Source organism: Phycodurus eques, chromosome 16 (genome assembly GCF_024500275.1).
Source record: "Phycodurus eques isolate BA_2022a chromosome 16, UOR_Pequ_1.1, whole genome shotgun sequence".
Lineage (NCBI taxonomy): Eukaryota > Metazoa > Chordata > Actinopteri > Syngnathiformes > Syngnathidae > Phycodurus > Phycodurus eques.
Window position 1 is genome coordinate 20,027,630 of NC_084540.1, and position 11,375 is coordinate 20,039,004.

An 11,375-nucleotide genomic window follows, 5' to 3' on the forward strand; every position below is an offset into this window, starting at 1 on the left:
AAACGATACTGCCACGGTTTTTTTGTGGATTTTTTTTTTTGTACTCGACTGATGTGATGAAAGTGTCGTCATAGTCCATCAATCAATGTCAATCATCATTGATTCTTTTTTCACGACAGGACCGCGGTCCCCAACCTTTTTCTGCGGTACAGACCGGTTTCACATGACGAGATATTTCGACGGCTTGGCATTGTAACAAAGAAAAACAAAATGATTAAAAATACAACTCACCATTGCGCTGAATGTTGTAATTAGTGGGAACCTGCGCATGTTTCTCTTGAAAATGCCGGTCTCAGCTTGTGTTCCATGATGTAGCCAGGCTCCAAAAAGAGTCAGTTGAGTTTCACTGTTTCTATTTCACTTGTTCATTTATTGTATTTAAAGATAGATTCAAGTGTTGTGAACGGACACAAATGTCACGATGTTGGTGCGTGTTGTATCGTACAACTTCGAGGATGAATAAAGTTCTTGTTAGCACATCCTACCGTTCGTGCTTGAGAGTAGGCCCATTAGGAAAGAGTCGACATCAAGCATTAAACATCAATGCGTAGTAAAGTCGACTAGTTAACAAACTGGCTTAACCCATACTGTATAGTGTTATTTTTCTTATTTAAAAAAAAAAAATAAAAAATTTGGAACATATTAAATACATTTCTATTCACTTCAATGGAGAGAGTTGATTTGAGATAAAAACAACAAATGTAACTGCTTACAGAAAACTAGGCCCATGTTACATGATTGTACTGAAAATACCATTTTTCCACACAAAAATTAAACAAATAGGTTGAACAGAGGCGTGAGCTTTATTTGCGACTCTTGTCGGAAGCATGTACTGATTGATAAAAACAAAACAAAAAAAATAGCACACCCAATGGAATGTTACACACTTCCAATGCCTGACTCGTATCACAACCAAGACAAAGCGTCAGACGAGCGATACACAAAATATTGCATGTGGTCCACCGCGCTGGCCTTAAAACCTCAATATGCCTCCTTGTCTGTTTATCATCACGCCGCTCACGATGCAAAGGAGTGAGGTAAATTCAGGGGAGAAACGAACACGGGGCGTCACGTGTCAGCAACTACGCGAGGAACGGGATGCACGTACACGGAACACACGCGTGTTTTGATTTACCTGCGTGACTTTGGTGGGAGCGAAGAGTCAGAAGAGAGTCACGGTCAGGAAGTCCACAGGAAGTGCACGTGTGGCTTTTCTTAAAGGGCCACTGCTCCTTTTGCACGGGTGAAATGAGGATCTTCATGAGAGGTAGGATGATTGTTTTTTTTTTTTTTTTTGTTTCGTTTTTTTTTTTCCATTGTCACTGGTCCTCTCCTTCTTCCACGCATCTTCTTCATATATACAGTACATAGAATATATGCGATGATGTGTGGCAGGATCCTGGTGGAAGTATTTAATTTAATTTTTTTAAATGTCCTCCCCATTGTCTGTGCAATCCATCAGAGGTCGTCGCATTCCAAGAAGTGGCTCCTCTGCAGCACCTTGACGTGGCGCTCGTAGATTTTGAGCGCGGGGCCCAGTCGGATGGACAAGCCGGTCAGCACGTCGCTGCGCTGCATGAGCAGCAGCGACTTGCCGTCGATCTCCTGCGGGCGCACAGGGAAAAAAAGGACGCGTCGTTAGGGACGGTAAGCATTAAGCTACTTATGGTAAATGACATAAACGCGGCATTTTCCTCATATAGTGGCCAAGATAATGTACCTTGAATTGGCCACACAGGGATTGGTCCATTATTGTTCAGGCATTTTCGAATTATAATATCTCTGATTTTTGGGGGTTGTTTATTTACAGTGTATAATAATGAAATCATTACATTTAATTTTGATTCCAAAATGATTTCTAATAACGACATTTCAGAAAATAATTCAATTGTAAAGATTTTTATGTTTTATCATTACAAAATGATTTATAATATGCAAATATAAAACAATCATTACATTTAATATTTGATTTTTTTTAATCATATAAAACAATTTATACTGGATTTTTATATTAAATGTGATAGACTAAAATATATTTTTGTATTTTTCACAAATGCTATTTGACATAATATATTACTTTTATAATAAATGTATTTTATATATAATTTAATGATTACATAATTTACTATATTCTAAATTCCAAAAGAATAAATATTATTACACAATACGATGCGTTTTATTATTCCAAAATAATTTACTGTTATATAGTAAAAACATATGATTAAAAAAACAAATATTGTGCATTATCAAATATAAATATATAATAATATAAATAATAATGTATCATAAATTGTGTTTTTCCAAAATATATTGAAATAATATGTTACTGTATAATATTAAAATACATACTGTTAGGAACATTTTAAAATACTATTTAAATACTTAGTGTTCTATTTATTAACAATTTAATCATTTCTGTTAGCATGTCTCTGACGTTTCACATTACAGTTAAAGTTAGCATTCAACTAGCAGACTTTTATGAGATGAAAGGATATGATTTGGTTTTTTTCGTGTTTAAATATAAAACGTTTGTTTTTCTTTCGTCAGTTTTACAGTAAACTTCAAGTGAGAGAGACCAATAACTTGAAGCAAGCATGTTTTTCCTCTTATATGAAGAAGTATAACAATAATAGTATTGCAACAAAATGGTCCCAGGGACGAACGGAACGAGCACCCACCTGCGTCCGAAACGCCAGCGCCTGCTCCGGAAAGCCGGCGTCGGCGAAGTAACTGGCCACGTCGGCCACGGTCCACTGCAGCAAGTTCTGACTCATCTTCTCCTTCTTCACCGAGCTTCCACCGCAAAGAGGAAGATGTTATTTTTCACATTTTTTGGACACGTTTTGAAAAGGTCACAGTTGACTGCCGAGACTCACACGTCGTCGCTTTTATCGTCGCCGTTCACGTGAACGCTCACGCCTTGCGCGAAGGGAGCGAGCGTGTCCGCATTCTCCTTTGACGTACCTGTTGATAAAACACGTTTTTCTTCTTTTTTTAATCCCGTTTTGAACCTTTTAACCCCCGTGCGCTATGATGTAATGTAAGGTATTATGTAACTGCATGTTATGTATTTATTTGTACATGCTTTGATTTATGTGCTCTGCTGTCTGCTGCCAGGTCAGAAAGAAAAGCAAAATAACAAAAATAAAGTCTCTATGATAGGCTGTCATGTATTTGCTTGCATTAACCTAATTAACCTCTGTTGAGTAATTCGGATGCCATTTCGGCTCGCGAGCAGCAGCGCTCAGCAGTCAGTCTCAAATTCTGACGGGCATCGCGTTCTCTAGTTATTGTGATTACTTTTGTGCAACTCACAATCGTCCGACGACGACAGAGTCTGCGCTCGAGCCTCGGACGAGTCGCCGCCGCTCCTCCCCTGGAAGAAAAATCAAACGTGAATACAGTCAAGTCAGGATGAGCAGGAAACAGGAAATGAACAACAGGAACGGGAGGGAGCGCGCGCTTTACCAGTTGCGCGGCGTAGTCCGGTACTAGCTGGTCCGAGAGGGGGCTGCTGTCCTCCATCTTGTCCTCCTCCTTCACGTTGTCCTTGGGGGCGCTCGGGCAGACGGACGCGGGGTGGACTGTCGCTACACACGCTACAAACAGAGGCGGGACAAAGTCACAGATGTGCAAGCACTCCTCCACTGTGTCCACACACAGTGGCGCCTTGAGATACGAGCCGTCGTCGGACCGATTTTTTTTCTTTGACTTGCGATGCGGACTTGTACGGTGGCAGTGAACTCGACTCCCCGCACTTTACAGTCAACAGCGTTTTGGAAAACAGTGAACAATTCATCCAAAAAAGGAGGCTTCATGCTGTTGAATGCCACAAACAGAAAACAAAGTCATCATTTATGTACAGATATACACCCTGTGTATTTAAAACAACCCAAAAAATCCCTAAAGAAAAGCCCCGGTAGCGTAGTGCTAACGCTAATTAGCATCTAAGTTGCGGCGCTTAATCCCATTCAGCAAAAGACTGAACACAAACAATTCCGCAACAACATGTACAAATACAATACAACGGTAATCAAATCATAATCATATATTCTTTATCCTCTGCGTAGAATGACTCACATTAGTGGTGTACTGATGAGCTGGGGGAGGAGTGGAGACAAATCCCAGAATTCAAGTGGGGTTCATAATAAAGCCTCAACGAACAGTATGTCCGTCTGTCTGTCTCGTGCTGCCCCCAGGTGGCCAAGGCGGGCACACCGGCATTCAAATGATGCATTGGGACAAAAACTGTTGAATTCTATTTAGTTATGTCATTACTATGTTTAGGTGATGTTGTTGTGTTACCTTTGTCTAGGTGCATTCCCTGGTCGCAGCCAGCGACCCCGTTGACCCCGTTGGCCCAGTCATGTGCGAGTGCGAGGGTCCTGGGGCTGGAGGGGGGCAGGGAGCTGGGCCTGGCGGCGGCCATTTGGAAGGAGGGGGCACAGTCTACACCGGAGCCGGGGTTTGGAACGGGCCCGGGCCGAGCGCGGGAGGGCGAGCAAGGGGCGGACACCGCTCGCAACACGGCCGCCGGCGCCGTGCACACGGGGGCGGGGGAGGGGGAGGGTCCGTCGCGACTCTCGTCGCCTCCCTCCTCGTCCACGTTGCTGTCTGTGTCCATCGCCATGGAGGTGTCGGCCTGGAAGGGTTAAAAGCAGCTCTTGAATGCTGTGAACGTTGGCACTTATTACGTACATCTGGACTGGAAAACGATGTCAGCAGAAAGAATTCTCCCCAAAATGGACTCAGTAGTCATTTTAGGCTTGTTATTTGATGACATATCTGATTTTCACCCAGATATAGTCGCCTATAATGAAAGTCTGGATTAAAAACATTTTTTTTGGGTTGTATACATTTGAGTAGGCTCGTCTTGCTAAAATGGATCACTATAATGCTTTGCTGCAGACAAAAAGCAGCCGCATGACGTAAGCGCGCATAGATTTATTTCCGGGTTTTTTCAGCTCAGTGTTTTTGTTTAGTTTTTTCTCCTGCTCGGTCGGCTGTTAGGTCAAGCAGAATGGAAGATCTGTATCCCTTTTACGCCGGAACAGTTTTACTGTGTGACGGTGGAGTGTGTTGTTTGCATCGCTCACCTTTGAAAACGTATTTGGGAAGATGACGTGACACAGGCGTTTGCTTTTGTGAAGCTGAAGGCTTTTCGTACAGTCGGCGGCAGCGTGCGACCGCAGCGGACTTTTATACATGAAGACCATAACATGCGGTTATATATTTACTGTTCCTCAAGTGACTTATTTCGTTGGCAGCGGGGTTTCATTTTCTACTTTTGTCATCAGTCTACTTTCCAATTTCTTCACATGATTTTCCCCCGACTGAGTGATTTCTTTGGCATTTTGTCTCGACAACAACTCTCAGGAGTAACGCATACAAGTGGATTGCACTTTCTTAGTTTTGTTGAATCTGTTTCCAAAGCAAGTTTGACAACAGCATCTCCCGTCATGCACTCAACATTTCTGAGCGGGACTGCATGATGTACCGTAATTTCTCGTGTATAATGTGCATTTTTTAACCCCAAATATTGTCAAAATTCAATCGTGCGCATTATACACAGGTATAGGAGAAAATGGGGGAAAAAAGACTTTCACATTTTATCAATGTATGCCACCACCTAGAGGTTATGAAAAAGCTGCACACTTTCAGTCCACCGCCCCCTAGAGGTTATGAAAAAGTTGTACACTTTCATTCCAATATGACGAGTACATATGACTGAATATATGTACAATTGTGCTCATAAGATTACATACCCAGGGAGCGTTTGTGAATTTTTATTTTTTTTTTAAATGACTGATGACTGAACAACAACCATCATTAATTTCTTTATGGTTATGTTTTGTTTAATGATAATGCTTTCTGAAATGCTTGACAGTTGAATTTCAATCCCATTAAAATAAAATGAAATGTTTTCGCCTGGTGCTTCAGGTTTTCGCAAAAGAATGTTACAAATTCTGCCTGGGTAATCAAACATATGAGCACAACTCTGTGTTTTCTCATTTACTAAATAAAAGTAGTCAAATTGTGAATGTCAAAATAAGAGCAAGTAAATAAAAATAATAAAGTATTGTGTGTTCAAATAAGGTGTTTAACTACAGAATAATGATTTGAAAAAACTAACAAAATACAGATAATACTTCATGTTTTGATCATATGGGTAGAAGCAAAATCATGCATTATACATAGGTAGAAGGGTTTTCCAGAATTTCGAGGTCAAATTTGGGGGGGGGCGCATTATACATGGGTGCGCATTGTACATGAGAAATGACGGTAGTTATTCTTATTAGACTCCCAGGATTTTTCAAGATACACGAGCTAGAACTTTCTGGCCAAAAAGGTTATGAAATATTGGAACTTGTTATAGAAGATCCAAATAATCTCGTTGCAGGGTATGTATAGTGATAGCCGTTGATATGACGTGACGCATTTAAACGCAGTATAGTCTGTATTGAATTTCTTCAATGTGCATTTCAACATGAAGGAATGTAAAAATGTTCATACAGGTATGCCATATTTGTATTTTTTTTTTTACACAATACAACCACTTTTGTGTATGTGTTATATGCAAAACAAGTATGTTCACTTGTCCTAGGGATATTAGCCATGTTAATAAATAGAGGTGGGAGTAAGTCACATATGTGTGTGGGGGGGGGAATTGCAGCGAGTGGAGTCAAGTCATGACTTGGTTTAAGCGAGTCGCAAGTCCAGTCGTACAATCTTCTTCCAGTCGCAACATATATTCAAGAGGTACAGTAATAAAATATTTTTTCACAAATCATAACACTGAAAAAAGTATTCACACCGTATAAAAGTTCAATGAACAACAACTGAGATTATGATTGATAGAATTTATTGCACTGAATTGTTTTAAAGTTGCATTTCAACACAATTTAACTCAACTTTTCTCACCAAACTATGCTGTGTACTTTCTGATGACAGCCTTGTAAACTCCTATGATGAAAATTATATTAACACGCAGCTACTCACAAATGTGTACTACACTTACTCATGTTGAATTGCACATTTGTCAACGACTTTTTTATCGCTGCGATCGTAATGCAAAGTCATCCGATACAGCGGACAAATAACGCACTTGGCATTTTCTAGCGCCGACTCTTTCATCTTTCAATTTAATCTCCGCAATTTCTTTCTTTCCAAAAAAAAAAAAAAAAAAAAAGGCAAACTATTAATTAAAATGCAGATTTCCAACTCGAAACAAGATGACTTGTCAAGTCACGTAGTTCAGCTCAAGTCTCTTGGCCACCAAGTCAAAAGTCAACCCTTTCTAAAAGTATTTGGCGAGCAAGTCGCAAGTCATAAAACTGGTAACTCGAGTCGACTCGAGTCAAGTCAATTGACTCGAGTCTCCCTCATCTCTGTTTATAAATGTTGCTAAATGAGTGGCTTCCAGCACGTGCCCCTCCGTAGTATAGTATTGTTTTCTCACTAGTTTTGTCTCGACCACTTCCTGTCTCCAAAACATTGGCAATTCCCGAATTGTGCACGTCCTAAAAGAGAAGCCTGCTCTCTCCCAGCGGTTTTCAAGGCAAGACGATTGTTGACAAGTGGGGGGGAGGGGGGGGGGAATGCTCGTGCACATGTCGCAGTTTGACCTCCGCGGTGCTAAATCATTAGCTGTTACGCAGAGTAGGACGCAACTTCGAAGAACGATGAGGAAAAGACAAGGAGAAAAAAAAGAAAAACGTTTCTTTTTGAACGGGGCGGGTCGTGAGCGGGCTGAGCTGCTGCGTGTCCTGGAGCGCGCAACCCTCTTCCTCCTCTTCCTCCTCTTCCTCCTCCTCCTCCTCCTCGCCGCATTTCACACAACTTTCACCACCCCCCCCCTTCAAAAAAAAAAAAAAAAAGATCAACCCAGAGCATGTGGCGCTACAAACACACGCCGATGTGATCCGAGTCGCTGGATGCATCCACGAATAATCGATGTATTGCAAATGACAAACGAAGAAGGGAACGATGGGAGGTGCTTTTCGTTGTTTTCCTTCCAAGTGCGCATGCAGTTTGAACGTCTCGCCATTGTGCGTGCGTGGTGCGGGAGAGGAGAAGGGCGTTTTTTTTTTTTTTTTTTTTTTTTTTTTTTTTTAGGGGGGGGGGCAAAAAAAAAAAAAAAGAAACGAAAACTCGACTTCAAAGCGACGTGCATGCAGCACTATTTTGACTTTGGACAAGTCCGTTATCGGACACGTCACGTTGTCACATCGGGGTGATGCACAGCACGTGTTTTGCGTCGCCCTTTTTTTTCTCTTTCTCGCTCTCTTTTTTTATTTTTTTATTTTTTTTCTTACTCGACGTGATCGCGGCTTAACCCACATCGGACGGAACGCCGGCCGCATGCATCCAGCCAAGCAAGCTTGGGGTTCTCGGCGTTTCCACTTTCATATCGAAATGCTGCAAAAGCAAAATTAATAATAATAAACTAAAGAAAATACAATCGCGCGGAAGTAGGCTGCTGTAAACCTGCTTTCGCTGCATGTCCGATAATGGGCGCATGGGCTCGACTTCACGCGTCGCCCAGTCACGCGTCCCAAGGTTTAAAAAATAAAAAGTGACGCAAGACACTATCACAGCACAATTTACAGTTTATCCACACGATCAATCGCTGAAATGGGATTTCAAATAAAGTGATGTCACCTTTGGAAGTGAGCCGGGGGAGGTTTGTAGTGTTGTAATGAATAAAACGTGTCTTCAAAAACACATGACGCTCAAAAAACAAACAAGGTCCTCGCGTCTACTGTATTTTTGACACTTTTTTTTTTCCCGGGTTGATAACTTTACATGAACCCAAAAGAGTCTTTCCGGCTGGTTATGTCAAAATAAAATCAACTTTTATAAACTGTGGTCAAGTTGTTGACTTGTGAAAGGCCACTTCCGGGTGTGACGTGTGTGTACCGACGGCTAAATTGACCGACGCCCCACCGTAAAAAGCTCCACGAACGCCGACTTTTAGCCACGTTTCGAGCTCAAAACCGTCGCTTCCCGTCGAACGGGGGATGATTTAAACCACTCGCGGGTGTGCTCGGGTGGCTTTTCAGTGGGCAAAAATGGACGTGACTTTGCTCGCACGCGCACCTTCTTCTTCATCACCCCCTCCTCCTCCGCGGTAGCGCTCAACCGCCGCTCCCCGTTTGCGGCATTCCTTTTCTGGGTACACTTGCAAACCACTCCCCGCTCAAGACACATTAAAGACGTTTTGGGATAATGCATTAAAAGATTTAAAAATATGTGTATATATATATATATATATAATTTTAAAAAGACGCCAAGCGGGGTTTCGTCCCCCCACCTGTAAAGGGAATTATAATTTCAAAAATGTAATTATAATATAAATTTAAAAAAAAGAAAGGAACGTGACTAACCTCGTCGTCGTCGTCGTCCGGGTCCGCGGGGCCGAGCGCGCTGTCCCCGTTGCTCAAGTCCGAGTGACTAGCGTCGTTGACGGCCGCCGCCGCCGCCGCCGCCGCTGACGTCGCCGCCGCGGCAGAAGCCGCCGCCGTCACCGCGTCGTCCTTCTTGCGGCACCTCCGCTGAACCTTGGCGGCGTTCCGGTACGAAATGGAGCCCTTGTAGTTGACTTTGAGCACCGTCTGCTCGCGTATGAGCTTCTCCAGCTCGCCGCACGTTTGGTCGGGCTCGCAGCCGTGACGTCGCCGGACCATTCGGCAGATTCGCTCCAAGTCCGGCCGGGCTTTCCGCGACCGCAGCGAGTCGATAGTGTCCAGAATCCACTCGCGGTACTTTGCGTCGGACATTTTCCTCCTTCTTTTTGTGTTATTATTATTTTTTTTTTGAGGGGGGGGTGTGGGGAGGCGAGGGGGGTGGGGGGGGGGGTCTTCCCTCTCTGGTGCGTTAGTTGCAGCGGCGGAGAAGCGGAAACCTTCGGCCGTCCGCTTGCCTGCGTCTGGCTCGTGCGCTTAAGGTGGACCGGCTGAGTTCCAACCCAAAAGTTTCGCCCTCCCTTTCTCGCTTAAGGTGGAGCACACGGCGACGCGCGACTCAACAAAGTCAGAGCACGTTTTGGAAGTAAAAAAAAAAAAAAAAAGCAATAATAAAAAAAAAAAGACAGCGGGGGGCAGGGTTGTAATCTCAGCAGGCTATAAAACGTGTCTTAAATAACACAGGACGCTCGGAAACGGTCGACAATGTTAGTTAGACAATGTTTTTTTCACCCCTTCTGGTTTATTAAGCGCAAGTGAATATATAAACGTAGTTCCGGCACGTCGTGTCAAAGGAAAATCCGCCACTATGACTTTTCATTATAATGACCGCTATTGTGAAAATAAGACGCGATCTACTTCCGGGTTATCGCTGGCTAGCTTGCCTGTCACAGTGAAGACGCTGCTCGGCTCGTGCGCTTAAAGGTGGACCGGCCAAGTTACCGAGCAAAAGTTAAACAATGCGACGGCACGGTTGAAACCAACCGAAATCGTGTCTTCAATAACAAAAGCCACGAAGAAGACGGCCGGCAATGTTACATTTAAGGCGAATTTTGACACTTTTACCCCAACACGCTCCCTCCTTGATAGGCTGAGGCGAACACAATTGCGTATTTCCGGCGCGTCGTGTAAAAAAATAAAAGCTAGGAAGATTGGTTTGCGTTGGAATGACTGCAATTGTGAAATGGAACGCAGCTCACTTCCGGCTTTGAAGCGCAAACTGCGTCTGTCTCATTTCGCACTCTCGCGCTCCTTCTGTCTTTCTTGCGCTCAAGCTGCCCGTTTGTATAATCTCGTCAAGCTAAAACGTGTCTTAAGTAACAATGACGCTCGACGACAAACGGCACAACAACGTCCTCACGTCTTCAATTCTCACTTAACGGCGTTGTTTTTTTTGGGAGGGGGCGGGGGTGGTGGGGGGACTTTTTATGCCTCTCGTTGATACGCCTGGGTGACCATAAACGCGCTTCCGGCACGTTGTGCCAAAATAAAAGCAACAAAGACGACTTCGCAACGAAACGACGTTAATTGTGATATGACACGCAAGGTTCACTTCCGGGTTCGACGCGCTACCTTGACTGTCACCCCACCGTGAGATTCACGGCACGCTGTTTTGGGTTGGGTTTGCCTCTTGCAAAGTTGCACACCGTCAAACTCTGGCTTTAGGAAGTTAGTATAAACCAAGAGCAAAAAATAAATAAATACAATAAATAAAAACAGCCAAAAGCAGTGAGAAAGTACTTCTTGAGGTTCTGGTGTGCGTTGGTCTCACCTTTCAAAAGGAGGCATATTAATCATATTAAGATACCTTTATTTATCCGCATGTGGCAATTGAGGTAAAATACATAGCAAAAATACCTTATTTTGCTCTAAAACAGGTTTCGGGGATTATTCGGCATGCAACAGACTATT

General features: G+C 43.2%; 1 protein-coding gene across 1 annotated transcript; it reads right to left on the bottom strand.

Annotated features, from left to right (window-relative positions):
- Window positions 1–789: 789 nt before the first annotated feature.
- On the bottom strand, window positions 790–10,832 carry samd1a (sterile alpha motif domain containing 1a). The gene is made up of 7 exons (XM_061701552.1): window positions 9,387–10,832; window positions 4,306–4,642; window positions 3,469–3,599; window positions 3,316–3,376; window positions 2,877–2,964; window positions 2,679–2,793; window positions 790–1,605 (listed from the first exon to the last, which is right to left on the bottom strand). Exons 1-7 carry the CDS (start codon window positions 9,777–9,779, stop codon window positions 1,459–1,461), a joined length of 1,272 nt encoding a protein of 423 aa, XP_061557536.1. The 5' UTR covers window positions 9,780–10,832; the 3' UTR covers window positions 790–1,458.
- Window positions 10,833–11,375: the final 543 nt, after the last annotated feature.

Bases quoted from the DNA above. Each gene is read 5' to 3' on its own strand.
- samd1a (XM_061701552.1), bottom strand. From the start codon at position 9,779: ATGTCCGACGCAAAGTACCGCGAGTGGATTCTGGACACTATCGACTCG. The intron at 3,600-4,305 runs GTAACACAACAA...CTCTGTTTGTAG, and splicing joins GGGAATGCACCTAGACAAAG to CGTGTGTAGCGACAGTCCAC. The intron at 2,794-2,876 runs GTGAGTCTCGGC...TTGCGGTGGAAG, and splicing joins GACGATAAAAGCGACGACGT to CTCGGTGAAGAAGGAGAAGA.